The sequence below is a fragment of the Psittacula echo genome (genome assembly GCF_963264785.1).
Source record: "Psittacula echo genome assembly, chromosome: 1".
Lineage (NCBI taxonomy): Eukaryota > Metazoa > Chordata > Aves > Psittaciformes > Psittacidae > Psittacula > Psittacula echo.
The window spans coordinates 108,680,845-108,704,444 of record NC_137735.1 but is presented as its reverse complement, the minus strand read 5'-3'; the positions used below and the strand labels follow the sequence as shown (position 1 = coordinate 108,704,444).

The 23,600-nt window shown below is 37.2% G+C and overlaps 1 protein-coding gene across 1 annotated transcript in view; it reads left to right on the top strand.

Moving 5' to 3' along the window:
* Positions 1–325: 325 nt before the first annotated feature.
* The window catches only part of SMC1B (structural maintenance of chromosomes 1B), a gene marked incomplete at both ends in the record, with an annotated part of 34,288 nt that continues 11,013 nt past the window's right edge, over positions 326–23,600 (top strand). Inside the window, 16 exons of the mRNA XM_080609823.1 lie at positions 326–434; positions 2,115–2,303; positions 3,335–3,447; positions 4,436–4,639; positions 5,006–5,244; positions 5,749–6,004; positions 7,367–7,507; positions 9,736–9,818; positions 10,803–11,010; positions 13,543–13,728; positions 15,676–15,855; positions 16,863–17,009; positions 17,619–17,756; positions 18,246–18,362; positions 20,324–20,430; positions 22,390–22,531. Coding sequence (XP_080465949.1) covers positions 326–434; positions 2,115–2,303; positions 3,335–3,447; positions 4,436–4,639; positions 5,006–5,244; positions 5,749–6,004; positions 7,367–7,507; positions 9,736–9,818; positions 10,803–11,010; positions 13,543–13,728; positions 15,676–15,855; positions 16,863–17,009; positions 17,619–17,756; positions 18,246–18,362; positions 20,324–20,430; positions 22,390–22,531 — 2,559 coding nt within the window. The remainder of the gene's footprint in view (positions 435–2,114; positions 2,304–3,334; positions 3,448–4,435; positions 4,640–5,005; positions 5,245–5,748; positions 6,005–7,366; positions 7,508–9,735; positions 9,819–10,802; positions 11,011–13,542; positions 13,729–15,675; positions 15,856–16,862; positions 17,010–17,618; positions 17,757–18,245; positions 18,363–20,323; positions 20,431–22,389; positions 22,532–23,600) is intronic.

Below are 23,600 nucleotides of genomic sequence, written 5' to 3'. Positions count from 1 at the left end.
CCGAGAAAGCGCGCGTGTCCGCACACGGCCAAGGATCGAAGCGCGGCTGGGAGAACAACACACGGGGTCGCGATGGGAACGGCGGCTCCGCCCCCTCGAGGCTGCGAGCACGAGGCGTTGAGGGCGCGGCGTCGGTGGCGCCGGCTGAGGGGGAGAGGTGTGGGGGGGAGGGGGAGTTGGGGCCTGAGTGCACGGTTAGGGGATTTCCCTTCCCCCCCGAAGCTAAACCAGTAAAATACACTGGTTGAGTGTTTAAGTCTTGGGGGTGGTGTGGAAAAGTGCCGGAGCTAAGGGCGTCAGATTCTCGTCACCTGCTGCTGCTGGGATGGGTTACCTCAAGCTGCTGGTGATGAAGGATTTCAAGTCGTGGCGGGGGCAGCAGGTTATAGGCCCCTTCATGAAGTTCAACTGCATTATCGGGCCCAATGGATCAGGTAGCAGCGTTTGTCTGTGTGGGGGGGCTGTTTCTCCAGTGTAGCTACCAGGACTGAGGTTTCAGTCTGGGGCTCTTGCAAGGTCTTTTCTGTGAACACCACAGGCCTCATGGGGGGGAAACAGTAGGAGTTCAGGTGCAGGCGCAGGAATAGGGCCAGCATGGCTGCACTGAATGGTTGGGGATGGTTACAACTTGCCTATTGAGGAATAGAGTTGCAGGGCTTGGTGGAGGAGAAGTAAAGGCTCATGGGTCTGCTTAAAATCCCTTCAGGTGCACCCAGGCAGTCCAGTCAGAATTGCTTCTTCAACTGGAATTACAGATTTTTTTCCAGCATGGAGGGAGAGAGGTGGAGTGGTTAAAGGAATTTTAGGTTTTAGTTGTCTTCTCTTTTCAGCCCTTGTAGAATGAGCTGTTTGCAAACAGCGCACCATGCCTTTGCCACTCCAAATTGTAGTTTGACTTACTAAGGCCACTTAAAGATGGTTTACTTCAATAATCTAGGTTGTAAACTGTAGCAGTGGAAAGGCGCTCTTTATTTGAGTCTCTGGCTTTTGCCATGCGAGTAAATGCCTCTGGGAAAGCGATAGTAGCTTTGGAAGATGGTAGCTGCTTTGTAGTTTAAACCACAAAAGCCATAGTTTCTACATGTGATTCCAGATCATTATGGGGTTTTTTATTTTGTTTGCCAGAGAGCAGTACAGTAGGAGGTGAACATTGTCCTAACAGAGAGCCAAAATGGGATTAGCATTTGGTCTTACTTTCTCCAGTCTGCTAATGAAATGTTATTTTATGAGTTAGATATCTAGATACTGTTGTTTTTTTCACTTAACTAGTTGAAGTCAGACTTATAAATGTACCTGTTATTCAGAATTCTTATCATATTCGTTATCATCCTATCCTCGCTGTGCCATACTGGAAAGTCTCAAAATTATGGATACTTTTCCAGGTACACTTCCTGGTAAATCTTAATATGTTTCATAGATGAATCTGGGAGAAAAATTGTGAATGTTGTGCTATCCCTGAATTGTGTATTTTATGTATGTATTTTCCCTTTAGTATTCTTCCTTTTATGACATTTTGGAGAATTAAGTCAAAATGTTGCCAAGTAGCAAGGCTGAAAGCAGGAAATAATTAAGCTCTCAACAGAAATGCTCAAGACTAAAGGGGGAAAATAAAAAGAGAATTTAATGAAGAGAATTTTTTGCCAAGGAGTATCATCAGAGAACTTTGTTGCTGTGGTGAATTGATCTGGGAAAGTGTTTGTGTTCTCTAGAACACTAGGGTTATATTAGAAAAGTTGTTGTGATAGCTTATGCAGCAAACTTCAGTGACAGCATTACATAAAAGAAAATGGCAAATCAGGATGTTGATCACTCAGTTTAACTAAAAACCTCTAGAGATAGATGCCTGTGTAAGAAAACTTTGTTCAACAAGGCTGAACAAATAACAGATCAGTTTTGTGATTATTTTTATTACAGACAGGCTTATCTGCTGCCAGTGTGTTATATCTTAGAAATGTATTTCTTTATTATGTGTACTATTAATATTACATTAATTAGTAAAGACTTTTGCATTTACATATGTGATTTTTAGTTGATTGTTAATCAAATGTCTCCTTTAATTTCTGTCATGTCAAAGCAATTAAAATTTTTTTTTTTTTTACTTTTATTTCTTTTAGGTAAATCTAACATAATGGATGCTGTTAGTTTTGTGATGTGTGAAAAGACATCTAATTTGCGAGTTAAAAGTGTTCAAGAACTTATTCATGGAGCACATGTTGGAAGACCAATTTCTTCTACCGCTAGTGTGAAGATGGTATATTGTGAAGAAGATGGGGAAGAAAAAACATTTTCAAGAGTTATCCGTGGTAAGTAGTAGATTCTGTTGTATATACTTTCTTTTGTCTGATGTATAAAAAATGGAGACCAAGAATATTCAACTTAGAATTTCAGATGCCTAATATTGTTGTGTATTTGGGTTGATTAAGGCCATGAGTATCATGATACTTCTTATAGTCCTTCAATAGCATTTTGATAGCCAAGTATTATAATTGAAAAAACATACTGAGGCAAAGTTAAAAAATTAAACAAGTGATTAATACAAGTTCTTTGCTCCATACTTTGATCTATTGATATTCACTTGAAATATGTAGATGGTATAGGCTCTAGAAAATGGGATCTGACACCTTGCTGGAGGCATGAGCACATAAGCATCTGTTAATATCTTTTGGAAGTATGCAACTAGAATTTTTTATTGACATGACTAAGAGGGTAGCTGAAATTGTTGACGTGGGAGTCACGGACAACGCAGAGACGATCAGTGTGATCAAGCGATTGCCAAATTTATTCACACACACCAAGAGCTTTTATAGTTTACAGAACTAGCTGATGCAACCAATATAGATTCTGATTGGCTCAAAAGTGCAGTCCACACATTTTTGAAGCAGATAACAAGCTAGCTAGAATTATCCATTCGCTACCTTTCTCACATAACTTGCAGTTTCACCATCCCGCTCCCACATCTTGTTAACCTTGAGCAAATGCCAAGTTCCTTATTCTACTGCACGCAACTGTCCTTTAGTGACCTAAGGCTAGGCCTTGCAGCCTGGGTAACTTGAATTCAGACCTTGCAACTTAATTCAGAGTTTGGCTAAGACCAAACAGCTGGGATTGCTCACATGTCCATTGTTCAGCTGTATTCTTCATATCCACCGTCTCCTAAGGCTAAGACGTCTGGGTTGGTCACAAAATGTCCGCTGTCCCTTAGCCAATCCACATGAAATCTCTTTTATTCTTTAAGGAAATTGTACAGTTAGGTTGTTTACTAGTTTAGTTCATTTCCTATGGATTTTATGTTGTATCCATTTTGTAGCAATTTCTTTTTTCTTTCCACCTTTAGGTAATTGTTCTGAATTTCTTTTCAATAATAAGTCTATCAGCCGATCTGCTTACATATCTGAACTTGAAAAAATAGGCATACTTGTCAAAGCTAGGAATTGCCTGATTTTTCAGGTAAGCATTTAAGGTACTTTGTAAAGAAAAGAAAAGCTTCCAAGATTATTTCATAGGAATACCTAGTTACCTGTTTGGCAGAAAAGAGGGCAGCCTTAGCTAATTTCAAGCCAATACATTTTTTCCTGACCTTGGCCAAGATTACAAGACTACAAAATGGAAATAATGGGGCTTCGTGTGTACATGAGCACACTGGTAAGAAAGAAGCTAGTCTGGAAGAAATTAGGTACTTGTGTTATCCGGAATATATAAGAAAATGTGGTGGTCTATTTATAAATGTTTAGTACATTAAATTTTCAGAGTATTATAAATAGGAAAAGATAATTGTATCTTAAACCACTGCTGTTAGTTAAGATATATGAAAATTTATAGTAATTTTTGTAAGGATTAAAAATCCTGCTGGGTTAGTTCACAAGTATTTAACAATATAGGTCAGAAATCCCATATACTTTAAATGAATATGTTTCACACGATTGTCTTCCTTATAGTTGCTGAGGAAAATTCCCAAGGAAGAACTGGGGTTTTTGCTTTTACCGAAATCCTCTATATGGATTCCTACTGTGATAATGGTTTCTATGATGAGGGCATTTGCCCACAGTATAAATAGAATAAAAATCACAAACCCTATTTCCTGTACTTCACTGAAAATAGTAACTCCTTCAGATCAGTGAAGATTTGAGTAGCTCATGCATGGGGAAATCTGTGCTATAACTTTGAGAGTTATGTAATCTTGTAGCGCATTAATTTCAGCTGGCTTTTGAAATATTGGGAGGGTGTTTATTTTTCATTGAAAATGAGATTCAGTTCTTTTAAAGAGGCTAAGAAGATTTAATCTTGTCATTCTGCATATTGATATGTGCAGGTTGATTTAGTTTGAAGGTGTTTTGCATAGACCTTCTAAAGCCTCTCTTCTATAAGCCTCTTCTAAGACCTCTAGTGACATTCTAAAACATTTAAACAGTGCTGCTTTTTTTCAATTTTGTTTTAGGGAACAGTAGAATCGATTGCAATGAAGAAGCCGAGGGAGAGAACTCAACTTTTTGAACAGATCAGTAATTCATGGGAATATGCTGAAGACTATGAACGGAAAAAGAAAAAAATGCAGCAAGCAGAAGAAGATGCGCAGTTTAATTACAACAAGAAGAAAAGCATTGCAGCAGAACGCAAGCAAGCAAAGATAGAGAAAGAGGAGGTAGCTCAAAGTTGTTCTCTTTTTGCATGTTATTGAATTTTACATCTTTCATGAACTTAAATATAGGTTTTCTTAAAACCAAAAATCTTGTATTGTTTTTCAGCTAGTATTTGTTTCAGTATGGTATAATAAGTATGAAAGGGTAGGGAACTATAATTAATATAAAATAAAATATGAAGTAAATGAAAGTGTAGGTTTTCCAGTTTAATTAATTTAATTGTTGACTTACATAATTTTTATGATTAGCAGACATTAATGGAATACAGTTACTGGTACATCATTTTATATTACTTTGGACTTGAAATTAAACTGCTAATGATTAAAAATCCTATTTATAAGCCACAAATACAATTTTTATGTTGGTAGGCAGAGCATTACCAGACACTTATCAAAGAACTGGATGAAGAAAAGATAGAATTGCAGCTTTTCCGGCTTTATCACAATGAAAAAAACATTTACTTTCTGAAAAAAAGGTTGGATGAAAAGAACATGGAGGCTAGTCTCAAAAAAGAGTCTCTTTCTACAGCAGAGGATGCATTTAGAGCCAAGAAGAAAAGGCTTGGTGTACTAAACAGAGACCAGCAGCACATGGAAAGAGAACTGAAGTAGGTTTTCTGATCAGATTCTCTTAACAGTTGAGCTAAAGCATAATTTGCAGTGGGAATAGTTTGACAGGCGTGCATTTCCTGTTACAGCTATTGGGTGATACCCCAAAGTTACGGAATTCAGTTTGTAGCAGTTTACTAAAGTAATATCTGGACACTGATTTTTTTTTTTTTTTTTTTCTTCCAGCACCATGCCCAGGTCATCAGTAATTTCATCATATAAATACTTGTTTTCTATTGAATTTTTAGAAGGTTTTATTTCATTACTTATATTTCTGTTTTCAGTGGATATTGAAAAAAAAAAATCAACTGTGGGTATGTAACTCTGCAGTGACAACTGATTATTTGTATGTGTGGTTGGAAGGGGGTTATTCCATTTCTTTTTTGTTCTTATGTTGTTTTGGATGTGTTTTGTGGTAGTTAGCTGGTTTTTTTGATTCTGGTTTTGTGGTTTGGTTGTTGGTTTTGTTGTTTGTTGTTTGTTTGTTGTTTGGTTTTTTTTAGGACTCTGGAAGCATCGCTGATTCAGCAGAGACCCCTCTATATAAAAGCAAAGGAAAACACTTCCTACCAAATCAAGAAAGTAGAAATGGCAAAAAAATTGATAAGGGACAAGGAGAAATCCTGTGATAAGGAAAAGCAGAACATAAAAGAACTAGAGACAGAATTAAATGATATTGAGAAGGCGTGGAGAGCATTTGAGAAGAAAGCTGAAGAAATATTGCAGAGAGCAGCAGATATTGAGCTAGGAGAAAGACAGGTGAATTGGGAGGCCAAAAAGTACTGTTTACTAGTGAAGCCCAAAAATCTCTGCTTAAGACAGAAAAACTGTTGTTCGACCAATAACCTGTAATTTCTAATGATCCTTTTGTTGTTGAGCTCAAACACAAAGAAAATTATAACTTTTATTTAGGGACTTTTTCATCAGTGGAAGAGAAATGATGATGCAGCCTCTTGGGGGAGTGGGCTGTCCCCTTTTGGGGGATGAAGTCAGTTCTCACAGAAGTTCCAAATCTGGAACACTTCTGAGAAGTAAATCTAAGATGCATAGATACTTAGAAATTCACCATTGTGAGACTGGAAGTGGTAAGCATCTCTCCTAGGGTGCGAAGAATGTCTGCTAAACAATGTGAGAAGGTACCATATTGGAGGAAGTAGTGGATTCTTAGTGAACAGGAAGTTGGGAAGAGTTTGATGGAAGTTTCAGAAAGGCTGTACACGGGGACTGTCATCTGTGTATTCGGGTTGTAGCTACATGCGATTATCCATAGTTAGGTTGTTCTGTCTGGTTTGTTTTCCCCTTCTTCAGAGTAATATTTGATGTAATATTTCAGTAATGGCTTGTCAGCTGGGGTCCAGAAATACATCTTCAATTAGGGAAAAAGAAGACACCAAAATTGCAAACAAGACTTTGTAGTATACGTAGCATCTACTCTGGGTCAGAATCTAGAAGGGAGCTATTTTAAGTTACTTTAGAAGGAAAGGACTGCATCACTTTACAGTGCATTCACATTTGAAAAAGCTATTTTTGCAACAGTGTGGCCAGAAACACTTTAAATGCTAGCTTTTCTCCACTGCCTCTTCCTGAAGATTGTTTCTGATTTATCAAGGGAGAACCTCACAGGGTTGTTTTAGTTTGTTAATCTTTTCACTTTGAACTTCAGAGACATTTGGTCATCTAGAAATATCTTTGCAGGATTGCTTAAACTATTTATAGTTAACTTAAAAAAATATATGTGTATATATATAGATATGACACAAAAATTGGTATTCATAATACCAGAAAGCAAATTTGCACTGATTTTGGGCTGTGCAGAAACTAGTGTTAGCCTTAAGATTGACTGTGAAATACTGTAAAATATAAACTTCCCTGAAAAATCAGAGTCATTAGAAGCCTAAAACAAGACTATAGGCAAGAACTATTAAGTGCAAGTTTTGGGTTGAATCTTTCTCTCATAAAATATAACTTTTCATAATGCAATTAGTAGATAGGTTTTCTGGAGAATTGGGTGGTTTTCATACTCTTAATTATGATAAAGGAGGCAATTATTAATTGAAAGTGTAACTGAACTTGAGCCTTCCCACTTTCAGTGGAGTGAATTTATTTATTTTGTTTGTCCAGTTGGAGCGTTACAAAGAGCTAAAGGAAATAGCAAGAAAGAAAGTAGCTACACTAAACCAGCAGCTAGAAAAGCTTCGTTGGGAGCAAAAAGCAGATGAAGAAAGGCTGAAACTTAATTGGAGGAAGAAAAAAGAAGTTGAGGTATTTGTGTTAAGCTAAAATTATGTGTTAAGGAGAAAAATGTGTCTCTACCTTTCCCTCTGACGTAAATGTCTATATAAATGCTTTGTCATGAACACACCCTCAGTGAATGAGTTACATTGCAAATGTTAGTTTAGTTTTCATGTTGCAACAGGCTTTGCAAAATGGCTTCTGATCTGTTCACGGGATGGCTGTGTGAGTCTACACTGAGTATTTGGTTTTGAAAGCTTTGCCTCTAATCTCTTACAGTTACACAGAATATATGCTTGACTGTAATCAGTTCCTGGTTTTGTAAGTATATTTTTTGAGATGTCCTGCCACTGTTGTACCTCTGCATGGTACTCACACCATTTAGACACTTATTTTGATCACAGCTACCTTTTTGATGGAAATGTTTTTAAGGTCAGTTGTGCATACAAGTGTGTTGTAGTTGGTAAAACCTCCTTGGTGTCCACTCCTCTGTTGCCCTTCAGAGGCAGGGTTTTTGGTGTGAACAGAGATCATGGCTGTCATTTTGTCTCTGTTTTCTTTTAGCATTGCAGATCCACACGTGTGACAATAAAATACCTACGTTTTTGCCTATGACTTGGTCACCATGCCTGAAGTTCTCTTCTTAGAAAAATTATTTCCCAATTCATAGTTCAACTTTGCATGGGGCTTCTGATAGAAGTAGAAAAGACAGAAACTCAGCTGATAATCTGTCTTTTGCTGAAAACTGTGCTGTATTCAGTGTTCTGGGGGTTCTTTCTTCCCCCTCTACCCCACCTTTTTTTTTTTTCCCCTTCAAACTGTGCTAACTTTGCAGTTTTGTCATCTACTAAAAAGTCAGAGAGGAACATGTTTAATTGTAGAGTCAAGGTTTAGAGGAGACTCTTTACATTGAGAAAACTTAAAAATCCATCAGATGAGACTTTATAATTTCTAAGAGTTTCTAACACCTCATTCTTGTAGATATAAACTTTTTTGTATGGAAAAGTCTATATTTTACTGTATATCTGTGAGGGTGTAAAGTCATTCTTGCCATGATATCTAAGTTAATGATTGTACATCCTTTTTATCTTGATAAAATTCTACTTTTTGAAGTACTACTTAGCGGGAAAACCTAGTTAGTATCTAGAAGTGAAATAAACTCTATTGCTTGTGTTTCTAAAACTTGGCAAATCCCTGTTGAGAAGGAAACAAGAAAGAGTTCATAAAATGCATGCCTGACCATTCAGAGTTGACATTAGTTATCTGTGCTACTGGCACTTGGTGATCACTCCTCACAATGCAGCATGTGTGACCACATCTAATATGCTCTGTCCAGCTGTGGGCTCCCCAGTACAGGAAGGATAATGATGTTCTGGGTTGAGTTTGGCAGAGAGCCACCAAGCTGGGTGGGGCTGGAGCACTTCGCTTATGAATAGAGGCTGAGAGAACTGTATCTGTTCAGCCTGGAGAAGAAGAGTTGAAAGGGAGACCTTATTACTGTCTGCAACTACTTAATGGGAGGGTATGAATAAGAGAGTGTCATGCTCTTACTAGAGTGGCATCTATAGTGATAAGATGGAGGACAACAGGCACAGCTTAGAATTCTGAATAGCTATAAGGTAAACCATTTCATATTGAGGGCAGTCAAACATTGAAGTGGGTGCACAAAGAGGTTATGGACTCTCCATTCCTGGAGCTATTCAAAATGTCACAAGGATTTCAGAATTAAGGCTTATCAAAATGTGTGGGTAACTATTTTTTTCTTTTACATGCTTTAGTTAATGTATTTTTATTCAATTTGAGTAACTGAGAATACTTGTTTCACTGTTAGTTTTTTAATACAGTGCTGTTGTATCAGGTTGGAACCTCTACATCAAATTTTTAATGTGTCCTTAGGAGGAAGGTTCTGTTAACCTTGGCCAAAAAAAGCACCTTTCTTTTTTTAACACCTGTAATTTACTAACAGTATGTTTAAAGTTGTTTTATTTGATTCCATCATGATTCTTTGTGCTGAAGAGACTTTCTCTGAACTGTAGCCAAACATGAAAAATCCAGCAATGACCTTGAGAAAATAATTATTTATGGTGCAATTTGGCATCTACTGTTGAAAAGAGGTGTTACTACTTCAGCATAAAATATGAACAAGTGAGAAAAAAACTGTCTCGGTACTTGTTCTGAGTTAACAGTTTTGTACATTGCTGTAAAACTGTCATTTTCCTCTGGTTTGTTTTTAACACATTCTGTTTGTGATTGCATAGGGAAACATAAAACAGACTGTGGAACAGGTAGAAGAGCATAAAAAACGGATAGAGAAGTTGGAAGAATATGCCAAGATATGCACGTATGTTTAAAAAATTAAAAGTTAATTGGAATTCTAGCATATTACATATTCTCAGATTAACATAACGGTTTCTTATTTCTTAATTCTTTTCTGTGCTTTAAAATTTTAATCCAAATGAGAATTCTCACTAGTTCTAATTAATATTTCAGTTACTTTGCCTATTAAAATAAAGTAGGAGGTCTGATGCCTTATCCATATTTTGTTTGAAACCAGTTTTATAATTGCTTCAAATTTCTTGTAGGTGTGTAAATTTTATCACTGTGGGGCTGTTGGTGTGCAAATTCTGAGTAAGAGGGCAGGGTAATACTGTAGTGGTGCTGCTCTGGAAAGCATTAGTATTTATGTTGCATATTAGCAGCTCAGGTCTCACTTCCTGGGTCTTGCCTTTGACTTCATTTTTACTGTCTGAGCAACCTGGTGAATTTTGATGGTGGCCTGTGTTTTGTGCAGGAGGTCAGAGTAAGTGATCTGCAGAGATGTTTTTTCTTCCCCAACCGATCTTTTTCTGTGCATCTCTAATGTGTGCTTTGGCTTAATGCTGTCTGTGTACTGAACGAAGTTCTGTCATGGACTCAGAGCAGCAGACCCATTGTGATTGATGTGATGTAAAATTATTTTAATTAAGTACTTGTAGTAGAGTGCAGTAGAGCCTTAGTGATTTTGGCAAGTGTGTAAGGTGAGTAATAATTTTGCATGAGAATTCTCAATCCTTCTGATTTTTCCAATACCAGACCCTTTATTGATGGAGGATAAAACAATATGGTTGCGTGTTACAAAGGCAAAAACTCTCACTTGAACTCAATTTTGAAACCTTAAAAATAGGTTATACTTCAGAACGCAACTTGTATAATAACTTCATACAGATACTTCAGGTCTTTAATGATTTTTGTAGTTTATGACCATAGAATGCCTTTACTTTCATAACCTAAAAGCTTGTATGAATGAAATAGTAAATTGTTTTCCTTTTTTTGCTTCCTTTCGAAGTGAATCATTAGCAGAAAAAAAGCAGCAAGAGGAAGTACTAACTAAGGAAATTGAAAATGCAAAAATACGAATGGCTGAAGTGAATGAAGAATTGAACAAAGTAGTTGGTGAACTGCAGAATGCCAGAATGGATTACCATGAAGGAAGGCGTCAGCAAATGAGAGCAGAGATCCTGGAAAGTCTCAAAAGACTATATCCGGATTCTGTGGTAATTGAATGGCCTCATTTAAAGCCTTATTTTAGAATTAAGATTTGAGAATTCTGCCTTAGATTGAATAAGCAGCTAGAGTAAATGAGACTGTCATGAATATTCTTTTAAACTTTATGCTTGCTTGACTGTACTTGGTGAAATGGTATTGCTGAAAGAATAGCAGCATAAACTGTCATTATTTTTCACAATTACCAGAATGTATTACTGATTTCATCAAAGAATAATTTTGATCTCTTGTGTGATTTTTGTGCCGTTTGTTTCTTTTTTCTTTCTGGTTTTATATTCTTCTGTCTTCAAACATATTTTTGACTGACTTATTTTGGACAAATGAATTGGAGGGTTATCTGAGAGACCATTTATTCCTGAAGGAATGCTTCTTCCAAAGGACAATGTTACTTAGGTGCATGAAATTTTTATTTTTACCTAATGGTCTGTCTTTGCTTATCAGTTACCATATTTTACTTAAATTAGTCCTTAGTGATGCCATTAAGTGTTCTGTGTATTGATTTTATTGAATCGTGAGCAGACACTGATTGTGAGGCATATTTACACCTTTTTATTGGCACTTAAAAATATTTCCTCCAATGTTGGAAGCTATCCTAAATAAGAATTTTTTTAATTAATCAATTGAATAGTTGGTCTCTGAGTATGTCTTAGTATAAGCAATCCTTTTTGATATATATAGTTGAGCTGTACAAGCTGGGAAGGTCCCACCTTTTCCTGTTTTAAAGGTGACATATCTGCTTCCTAGTGCTGCCATAAGAACATAAGTGAAAATGAAAGAGAATATTCTGAACACCAGCTCTCCTTTAAACCAGCAAGGTGTCAGCAGTCTGATCCAGTTCTTTTCAGAGCTGAAAAGCAAATCCTTAACCTCTTGAAAAAAACAACAGGATCAGACACTTGCCAGATTCTGAGGTTTTACAAAAGATCAAGGAGCAAAGAACAACAAAACTTTTCAGCTGTTATTCAGAATCTTTTAATCCATGTTAATGAGATGTTCAAAAAATACGATTTTGATATGTGTCTTTTTGCTCACTTTTTGCATTGTACCCTATTTGAAAAGAACTGGATCAAACTGTTGGTACCTTGCTGGCTTAAAGGACCGCTGGTATTTAGAATGTTCTCTTATTTTTCCTTCAGGAGCTGGAAATTTAAAAGTACTTACAGATATGATGGTTTCTAATATGTAAAAAATAGGTGAGTAAAATTGGTTACGTAAACTGTCGCATTACAGAAAGTCTTAACAATACTTGCTTCAGTTACCCTTGTTCCTGCAATAGTTTTCCCAACACCAGCACATAAGGTGACAGTTTTTTCTGAGCTGCTCCTTAGGCTCAGGTGTACAGAACTAAATACTTAGGCAGAACTGGAGGAAATCTTGGTGTCTGTTTTCTGAATTTCATTGGTGAAAAATGACATACTGCTTTTAAATACTTAGATTTTATGTCCATTTTAAAGCTTCCGTTCTGATAAAACAATCTTGTAATGGCTGGTGAATGTTCCAGGTACTGAAACAGCCATGCAGTTCTGTGATTCCTCATGTATGAGTGACCTGTGCATTTTCATGGATTTTTCTGATGAATAAAGTGACTTTTGTAGCTGATGACAGTTTTTTGCAATTTAAGTTTCAGAATGGCATTCCTACATTGGTAGTTTTAATTGTAAGATTGCGATTGTTACAGATTCATTTGGGCTGTCAGCCCATCTACTTGAATGTTTCTATCTACAGCTCAGACAAATGTTTTCATGTAAATGTGGCATTCCAGCTGGACTTAAATGCCTGTGTCTGAAAGCATGTAGATCCTCTGTATAGTTTCGAATGTCTGAAAAATCAAATGTTATTGCGTGAATTTATATGTTAAAATATTCAGAATGTGGGTTAGTACCTTTAATTATTCAGGGAAAGTTCAACTATACCTATAATTACAGAAATGGAACAAAAGACCTTTAGTGAGAGCATGTACAGCAAAGAACTAAATCGTTCTATCTGTGGCAGTGGTATATCAATATATGGCAAAACAGGTTTGATTCTTTGGACTATGTAGTAAAAGAAAAGCAGTTCTTATTCTTTTCATGCTTCTAAAGAAAGAAGATGCTTCTTTTTTGGATTGAAACTGGGACAGTGCCTCTGTTGGCACCATTTTCCAGCTAATAGCTCTATTTATTTAAGACCTTATTGTCATTCAAAGATCTTATTGTATGTTAGATACTTCACTTCCTCTCCAAAAAAGAAACTTGGCTGACTTTGCTATTGTCACTCTGTCACACTTATGCTAAGTTGAGTAAAACATTGAGATGCGTAATGTTAATCTTGGGGAAAAAAGTTAAAAGTCTCCCTTCAGATTTGAAGGCATACTTTGCAATTTGGATTGATGACTACTACAATTTCTGTTTTTTCTGATATACAGCTATTGTAAGAGAGTGCAGCTCGTAGATGTGTAACATGTTTTACTACTTCAGCATCTTGCATGCAGAAATATTATTTGATATCTAAAGTAATATACCAATATTTCTCCGTATCTTCAGTTTGGAAGACTGCTCGACCTGTGTCATCCTATTCATAAGAAGTACCAGCTTGCTGTTACCAAGGTATTCAGCAAATATATGACTGCTATTGTTGTTGCCACTGAAAAAACAGCAAAAGATTGCATTCGCTTCCTAAAACAAGAACGAGCTGAACCTGAAACTTTTCTTGCTCTGGATTACCTCGATGTAAGTACCTTTTTTTTTTTCTTTTTTTTTTCCTCCTGTTGTCAGCAAGTTAATACACTTGTAAATCTTGATCTTGGCTCATTTAAGCATAACTAAAATAGGCTTAAGTGTTAGGGGAAAGCACTTATGAGGTGAACTTCATGAGGTTCCTGTTGGCCCATTTCTCCAGCCTACTGAGGTCCCTCTGAGTGGCTGCCTGAGCCCCTCGTGTATCAGCTATTCCCTCTAGTTTTGTGCCATCAGCAAACTTGCCAAAATGTAGTTCTCCCTCATCATTCAGATAGTGAAGATGTTAAACAAGATTGGTCCTAGTTCTGATGTGGGAAGTTACTGGCCTCCGACTGGACTTTGTGCCACCAATTACCACCTTGTGGATCTGTCTGTCCAAGCCAGTTTTCAGTCCACCTCGCTGTTTGTCAGCCAGTCCATATTCCATCAGCTTCTCTATGACGATCTTGCAGGAGATGGTGCTGAAAGACTTACTGAAGTTTAAGTAGACAATATCTGCTGCTCTCCCCTCATCTACCAGGCCAGTCATTTCGCAGAAGGCCATCAGGTTGGTCACGCGTAACCAACTTGGTGAATCCATGCTGAATAGTCCTCCAAGACTTTTGTTACGTTGGAAATGGTTCCTAGGGTTAGATGCTCTATCATCTTCCCAGGGATCAAGGTAAGGCTGACTGTCCTGTAGTTCCTTGGGTCCTTTTTCTTGCCCTTTTTTGAACACAGAAGTGACACAATTTTTTCCAGTCCTTAGGCACCTCTTTCACTTGCTATGATCATTCAAAGACTATTGAGTAGCCATGCAACTGAGAAATATTAATATGTTTCTTTAGATACCAGATATGACACTGCTTCTAACTGCCTGTAGGCCTCATCCACTCTACTCATTCCAAGCGCAAATAACAGGCTGGGCAGGGACTGGATTGAGAAGAAGGACTTGGGGGTGTTGGTCAATAAAAAACTCAATGTGAGCTGGCAGTGTATGCTTGCAGCCCAGAAACCAACTTTATGCTGGGCTGCAGGAAGAGGAGTGTGGCCAGCAGATGGAGGGAGATGATTCTACATCTCTCTTCTGAGACCCCACCTGCAGTCCTGTGTCCAACTGTGGGTACCTCAACATAAGAAGGATGTGGAGCTCTTAGAGTCCAGAGGAGGGCCACAAAGATGACCTGAAGGCTTTAGCACCCCTCCTGTGAAGACAGGCTGAAAGAGTTGGGCTTACTCAGCCTGGAGTAGAGAAGGCTCTGGGGAGACCTTAGAACAACTTTCAGTGCCTAAAGACAGCCTAGAAGAAGTCTGGAGAGGGACTTTTTACAAGGGCATGTGGTGACAGGACAAGGGGGAATGGCTTTAAACTGACAAGAGGGGAGATTTAGATTAGCTATTAAGAAAAAAATTCTTCGCTATGAGGGTGGTGAGACACTGGCACAGGTTGCCCCATCCCTGGCAGTGTTCAAGGCCAGGATGAATGGGGTGTTGAGCAGCCTGGTCAAATGAAAGGTGTCCCTGCCTGTGGCAGGGGGGTTGAACCTAGATGATCTTGAAGGTCCTTTCTAACCCAAACCAATCTGATTCTATGATCCTGATAGGCAGCCTGTAGCAGACACCCACTACAATTTTTACCAGATGTTTCTTCAGTCATTACCTATGAGCTCTCAGTTCATCATCCTTCCCCAGGCAGAGCTGTGTGCATTCCAGCTGTTCTCTCACAAATGTTTTAACTCATATTATTCTCCATTCTACATGTACTTGCATTTCATGCACAGCAAAATAAGTTATACAGATTTAAGGACTACAGTATACATAGAAATGAAAACAACATCTGTATCTAGTTTTACAGAGCCATGTTCTGTTGATCTGTACATCCTGTCCCCAGACCACTCAGATTTGGACATGCTTTGCTGTAACAACATGGATTCTAAATGTTGCTTACTTGCTTTACAGGTTAAACCAATCAATGAAAAGTTAAGAGAGATAAAAGGAGCTAAAATGATGGTGGATGTTGTGCAAACTCCATTTGCTCCACTGAAAAAAGTGATTCAGTTTGTGAGTGGGAATGGCTTGGTCTGTGAAACAGTTAAAGAAGCAAAACAAATAGCATTTGATGGACCAGTGAGGTTGAAAGTAAGAAGCTGAATTTTGTTCCATATGTTTTTCACTGCAGTTATGTATTTGATGCCATTTAAATAAATCTTCTATAAACATCCCACAAAGTATTGCAGAATTATACTGTGCTGTCTAGTCTATTCCCATATAAATAAGCCCCCCCAGATGTTTCACATGGTTATGTTTTCCTCTGTATGATAGCAGGTTTTAGTGATTTCCTTGGAAAAGGAGGCAAATTAGATAGTGTCCAAGTACATTTCTTGGTATGGTCCTCAGAATGAAAAGGAGGAGAAAGAGGGAGGAGTAATTCTGTTCTTTAAACTGTTTGATTTAACAATACAAACTTAATCTTGCTAGCTTTTTAATGAAGAAATCCTTTCAAAAATTATTTAAAATCTTTGACAGAATGTATTAGTTGTAGATGAAGACAGTGTTGTGTGGGCTGAAGCTTCTCTTATTTTTCCTGCATTTCTTTCTTCTTATGCTTATCTCTGTTGCTGTAGATAGTCTGTAGAAAACTTTTATGTACTTGGTAAACCTTTTAAAATCTTCATTACAACAGCCTTAAGTGAAATAATTTTTACTTGGAATCAAGTCACAAAAACACCTATGTTCTTTACTAAAATTTCTCCTTTCTGTTTACAGATGAGCTGTTTTCCTTTACTCCATTATCACATTGCTTGGTTTGCTCTACTAAGCCAGACACAGCCTTCTAAGTTGTCAGTGTATACACAAATGTCTCGTATTAATTTCCTAAATAAAAGAAAATTATACCATTTCATTTCCTTTTCTGATCAGTAGTAGTGACACCAAAATGTGACTAGTGCCAAGAAACAGCAGACTTTTTTTGTAGCTTCATGTGTCTCATGTTAGGAGGTTTGGAACAGGAAAGAATGTTGGAGTCCCACTAAAATGTGGTTGATGCTTGCTTAACCGCCATATCTGGGGCACTAGTTCATGGCATGTTTTGGCTGCTTTGCATTCAGATGTATTTGATTTTAATTTTATTTTTCTTTTGTCTTCAGACAGTGGCTCTTGATGGAACTTTATTTATGAAGTCTGGAGTGATTTCTGGAGGATCAAGTGATTTAAGATTTAAAGCTAGATACTGGGATGATAAAGAAATGAATGCAATGAAAGAAAGAAGAGATAGCTTGATTAATGAGCTAAAGGTAGGTCTCTTAAAAAACACTTAACTGCAAAAAACATAAAGGATTTAAATAATTTAATTCAGCTGTGGGAAGATGATTTTCTAAAAGGTAATTTTCAAAACTTCTGGAAGACACAGACAGGACGTAGTAGTTGTTTATACTCTTCTAGTTAATAATAATCAACTGTGGGTCTCTGTTCTTTCCTAGTGGGTTGGTTCATGTATGACAGAGGTGGAGAGCGAGGGCAACACTGAGAAAAGTTTCTTCAAGGAAAAAAAGCTGTTGTTCAGAATACCTGAAAACTTTTAGTGAAGATGCTAGATGCTGTCAATGTAAAAATATTTGCACAAACCAAAACCTGTCAGTGTAACATGATTTGTCATACTTGAGTTATTTTGGAAGAGGGATAAAGCAGGAATTTAGGAATTTGGAAGTGTTTGCTTTCTTTTGAGAAATAAATCCGTTACAAAATTGGTATCGAATATGACCAATGCTCTCAGCATTTGCCTTGAATGGGGCCTATGTCAGTGAGGCTAGCTTTATGTACTGCATAAATCTGAAAAAGAGTAATTTCCAAGTAAGTCATGGTTTGTTTCAAATGCTTTTTCTCACACTGTAGTATTTTTCTAGGACTTAATGAAGATCAAGCGTAAGGAGGCTGACTTGAAGCAGTTGTATGCTCAGTGCCATGGCACGCAGACACGACTTAAATACTCACAGAGTGAATTAGAGCTTATTAAAAAGAAACATCTTGCTAATCTCTACACGGTATAGTACTAAGCCTTTGTAATTTTTGTGTTTAATAATTACATTTTTTTGCCTAAGCTGTAATTACTAGTGAAATAAAAGGAATTAGAAAAAGCTACTTAAGGAAGTAGTATTCAAGTTTTGCATACAGCAGTTACGACTGAGGAATTAATAAAATACAAAAAACCTCCACCAAGATTACAAAGTAATTTACGTGAGGCTTGTTCTCTTTTAGGTTTTAAATTTGAATTTCTGGTAAGATTGGTTTATCATTTATTCTGTAAGTCACTTTAAATGATACTTGGGTAACTTGTTTTTCTGCTCATGAAAACTGTAATGGTTGCAAGCAGATTGGCAATAATAGTGGGTAAGTGGCATTATAGAAGAAAGTATTCAGTGTTTTTAATCAAAAAAATACAGTTATTCTGGAACAGAACCTTCTCTTATTTTCCAGAAAGTTGACCATCCTATTAAGAAAAATTACCATCTTTTTCCTTTCTTTTTATCTAGGAGAAATCAAAACTGGAAAGTGAACTGGTAAATATTGAGTCTCAGCATGATATGCTGAAGGAAGGAGTAGCACAAAGAAAAGAAAAAATAGAAGAATTTCAGAAGAAAATTAATGAGGTAATGCTTCCTGTCCTAGTCATGACAGCTTATGCTTTTGTACTGCAGAAGCTTCTTTCTGTTACTGCTTTTAGAAAGTGAGCAACTTTTAACTTTGTAAACAACTTTGTTGACAAGGATTATAAGTTACTCCAACAATCTTCCTGCATTCTTTGCCTTTCTTACCAAGGTAACTGAACAGAGGTGCAGTTGGATCATAGTATATATGTGTCATAGCTTTGCAAATCAGTTTCCTTAAAATCAAAATTCTTTGACTGTTATGTGCCAAACACAAACCAACCAAATCATATACTTCTTTAATATTAGATTATTAAATTAAGCTTAATATATATATATATGCTTAATGTATAAACTTTAATTTCATTTCATTTGACATAGGAGAAAATTTTTGAGTTTGAAGAAATTGGTTGGTTTTCCCCCACCTTCTCCTGGTCTGCTAATAAATATGATTTACACTTTGTAGTACTGAGCAGGCAATTGTAATTCACAGCTTTAGAGGTCTCAGTGCAAGCTTCAACTGTAGATTAAATCCCAGCAAATTACTCTCTAGGTTTTGGGGTAAATTTTGGTACCAGTGTATTCTTTCTCAGGCTCTTAACAGCCAAATTGTTTGTAAGAAACTGTAGTCACAGGACCTCTTCTTTTGTGGAGAGATATTTACGCATCATGATTGTGTGACTAAACTGTAACTTCCCTTTAGCATGAAGTCTTCCTGGCTGATGTGGATCTGTAACAGCATGTATGTACGCTAAACTCTGTAAGCTCCCGGAAGAGTTGCAGATCTCTCAGTAGTCAGTACATCCGCTAGTTAGACAGTCCTTGCATATGTGACTGTCCTCCTGAAAAGCATTCTCACTGCAGTCATAGCAGGTCCCATTTAGTGTCTTAATGGAAATCCTCTCTCTCTCTCTTTTAATTGGAAGAAGATCCATCAGGTCTGTAACTCACATGCAGAATAGATCAGGCATGCTCATGCCATTAGGAAGAGAGCTCTGTGTCAGCTTTCTAGAGCTGAGAACAGTTCTCAGCACTGCTAGAGTGCTTTGTTCTGAATTCTGTGGATATCATGTCTAGGTGGTGACCTGTTACGCCAGTGTATACTAGAAAAATAGATAAAGAGCAGCACAGAGTGAGGATTCCTCTCTTGGGAAGTAGCCAATATCTGGGCTTTATTTTCTGTGCACTCTTACTATTCTGAGAGAGTGGTTGAGGTATGCATGATCATTATCAAGAAATTCCTTATTTCACTGGTTTTCGGGTTTTTGTTTGGGGAGGAAGAAGTTTTGGGGAAGGAGGGGTGTTTTGGGTAGTTTGGGGCTTTTTTGGATGTTGTGGGTTTGGGGTTTTTTTGGTTTTTTTTTTTTGGCTTTTTGTTTGGGTTTTTTTGTGGGTTTTTTTGTTTCGTTTTGGTGTTGGTTTTAAGATTGTTGTATGCTTGTTTGATACCTGGTTAAACAAGCCTGCATATCAAAACAGTATAAACAATACTTGGGTTTTGACCTCTGAAGTTAACTTAAAATTTTGTTCAGTCCATTGGGTTATCTTTCAAATGCTGTAGGCTGTTGCTGTTTCTTTGTTCAGTCTTGCCATATACACTATACCTGCTCTTTACCTGCTGAAGTCTTTCATTAGAATTTTAAGATTGGTTTTGGCTAAAGCTTTTGTTAGTATTTGCTGTATAGTTAAGAAATAAGAGATTCTGTAGCAGGTCTTTTGCTGTGGCCTTGCTATAAATGGAACATAGTAATTAATGTTTATGAATCATTGAAAGGGCTGGAACAAAGAGCTGAGCTACACTGAGAAACCTGATGTATCTGATTAGTGTCCTGTATACCATTCAGCTTTCTCTTCTTCATTGGATGGGGAACTGACAGAAACAGTAAACTGAAGTGATTGTCTGGATGTTTGACTGGTTGCAAGACAGCATGAAAAATTTTTGCTCCATTTCTTTTTGCTTGAAGGTTGAAGATTCTGTTTTCCAGGAATTCTGTGAAGAAATTGGTATAGAAAATATTCGTGTGTATGAACAAGAACGTGTGAGACAACAAGAGGAGATTGATAAGAAAAGGTGGCATTTGTAATTGAAATCTTAAAAATTTATTTGTATTAGATTGGGCACACTGGTAAATTCCCTCCGTCACAGGAAATACCACAAAAACCTAAAAGACTGTAAAAGGTTATATTAGCACTGCAAGGATTAGTGAGCAGTTGCACTGCAATGGTTTGGGTTTATCTGACAGTTAAAGTCAGTGATAGTTTGCAACAACCTGGAAAAGTAACATTTGCTAGTTTGGTAGCACTGTTGTAGGAAAATAAAGCAAAAGGTAGTTTAATAAAACCTACATAGAAAAATGGCTCTGTCACAAATTGGGGATGGTGTTGAGGCTCACTCATGTATCAAAAAGCTTAAGGGAGAACTGGGTGTGAGATGAAGTGATTTGGTAGAAGAACATACTATTAAAGAAAGCAGGATATTTTCTCACAGGCAACCTCAGCTGGTATTCCCCTCTGACAGGCATATGTCACAGGACAACGAATTCATATTTTAAAGAATGAGAATGTTAAAATGAACTATTTCCTTGTACTACAGGTGTTTGCAAGCAGATGAGAGTTTGTGCATTCATTCATAGGAAATACGCTTTTTCTACATGACTAGCATAATGGCTAGTACTGAACTCCATTTTGTTTTCAGCTATCTCTTCAGCTGCTAAGAGATTCGCTGACTGGTTTTCAGAAAGTAGTCTAAGCATGTGTGTTAGGTTAGGGCTGCAGTAAGGTAGTAATGCAGTACGTTTAGTTCCAGTTAAAGCACCTGCTGGCTGAAGTGATTTGGTCATTTACTTATGTATGCAAGAACTGAAGTCTGATGAAGTGTATGAAGTTAGTAACAGAACAGTGAAAAGAGGAGATTTGTACATGGCATTATCTTAGAATCACAGAATGGTTTGGGTTGGAAGGGACCTTCAAGTTCATCTAGTTCCAACCTGCCTGCCATGGTCAGGGACAGCTTCCTTTAGAGCAAGTTGCTCAAAGCCCTGTCCAACTTGGCCTTGAATGCTGCCGGGGATAGGGCAGCCACAGCTTTTCTGGGCAACCTGTACCAGCGCCTCACCACTCTCACAGTGAAGAATTTCTTCCTAATGTCTAATCTAAGTCTACACTCTTTCAGTTAAAAACCATTCTCCCTGTTCTATCACTACACGCCCTTATGCTACACTGCATTGGCCTTGCTGGTGCCCTACCTTGCGAACATTAGACCTGTAAACCTCTGCTATGGTGCTGCCTTCTTGCCCAGGTTTAAAGAGCCTGGAGCTGGTGTTGGGCCAACCCTTTTGCTTGAACAACAGATGCAGCACCAGTAGTAAGTCATTCGGTAAGCTCAGAGGCAGACAGTAAGAGCTGAGAGGAGACCTTTCTGTAAACAGCTGCTTCCTTCAGTTCTTTCTCACAGCAAAACATGAAGAAGTTTCTGCTGTTGTACCCCTATAAGCAAATACAGATCTCCATTGAGATAACAAGCAAGGCTCAACATGGCTTGAAAAACTCTGGTCTCATGCTTCTTAATTGCCATCTATTAACTGAGATAGGTTTCTTGCAATACTCAGATAAACATACATGCCAGCTGACCAGGAAGCTTGCAGTGGCTGAGCAGGGAGCACAGGCATTGGGTAAATACACAGCATCAGTGTAGCTTTTGCCCAGTTCATACCTACATTATTTACAGGTATATCATTCATACTGAGATACTTGAACTTTTAGTGTCACTTTCCATATTAAGCATGGCCATACTGTATATTGTATTTTTTTTAACTTTTATCACTGTGGTTTTGTACCTTCCAATATATCCACAGGATGTGGTATAATGGAATCAATGATTCAGATGCATGCAAATTTTTGTGTTCATATAGAAGATACAAAAATGCTATCCAAATAGTCAAAATGAAAATCTGTCATATAATAACTTTAAATAGACTTAATTGTCAGCCTGTTTTGAAAGCGTTGTTTTGAAATACTGTACTTTGACTAGACTGGAATTTGAAAATCAGAAGACAAGACTAAATATTCAGCTGGAATATAACCGTGATCATCTACAAAAGTTAACAAACACCATCAGCAAGTTGAGGGAGACTGTTCATAAAGATGAAGCTGAGATTACGGGGCTACAGAAGGTAACTGTAACGTACATTTCTCTACCTGGGACTAAGGAAAGAGAGCATTTAATTAATAATCTTGAATAAACATAGTTAATGCTATTGAGAAATTTTTCTAGGGTTTAATTCAGTGCTGACTTTGTAAATTTAGAAAAAATGCAGTTGCATATTGTCATATTAACCTTGGATTACCTGTCATGTTAGGGTACTTACAAATTACTAGTATGCAGTGTTACACTGTGCTTAGTTTATATGAAAACACAGCATATGACTAGAGATCAAACTAGCAGCAGTGGCTGAGATTCTTTAGAAGGTTCTAGGAGTAATAGTAAACAAGTCCAGTGCTTTGCATCTTTTAAGGTGCTTCACAGCCTTAATAGACTTAAAATAAATCTGTGAAAACGAATTTAGATTTTTAGTTAAAGTAATTTGTATGGATTCCTCCTTCATAGTGTTCTTTACTTGTAAGTAATTTTTTGTTATGTTGATGTTGCTTGTGGTGCACTGGAAAGTGAAGGAGAAAAGATGTGTAATAGTGCTTTGAATAAAGAAAAGTGAAATGTAAAACTCCCCCAAAGTGGGCAAAAACCCCCACATGCATCATTTGAACTGTATATATTTTAACATTAGAAGATACCGTATTTCTGATACAGAGGAAAAACAATAGACCCTTAGTCATGCACAAAAACATGTCTGACTTCATGCCTGTGTGCATAATTCTTCTGAAATATGACTTTGAACAAATTCAGATGGTTTTGTCCTGGAGAAGGATTATTGGTATTAAATTCTGAAGGTACTTTGTTTGGATACTGCAAGAGCAGTTACGTCTTGATTAGATTGCCATAATACTAGTCTCTTAGCTAGTCTCATAGTCTCTAGGACCATGTCTTCATGCATGTGGCATTAGGTTTACCATATTCTAGCACCTAATTTCTAGCAGTTTAGGTTATATAGGGGAAGACCCTTGTAGAATACCTCCACAGATTTTTGTTCTCTTCAGGTTACCTCGGGATTTCTCTTTAATCAACAATACTTTTTAAAGGATTTCAGATTTCAGGTTACCTTAGATGTTGCTAAATACATTGTA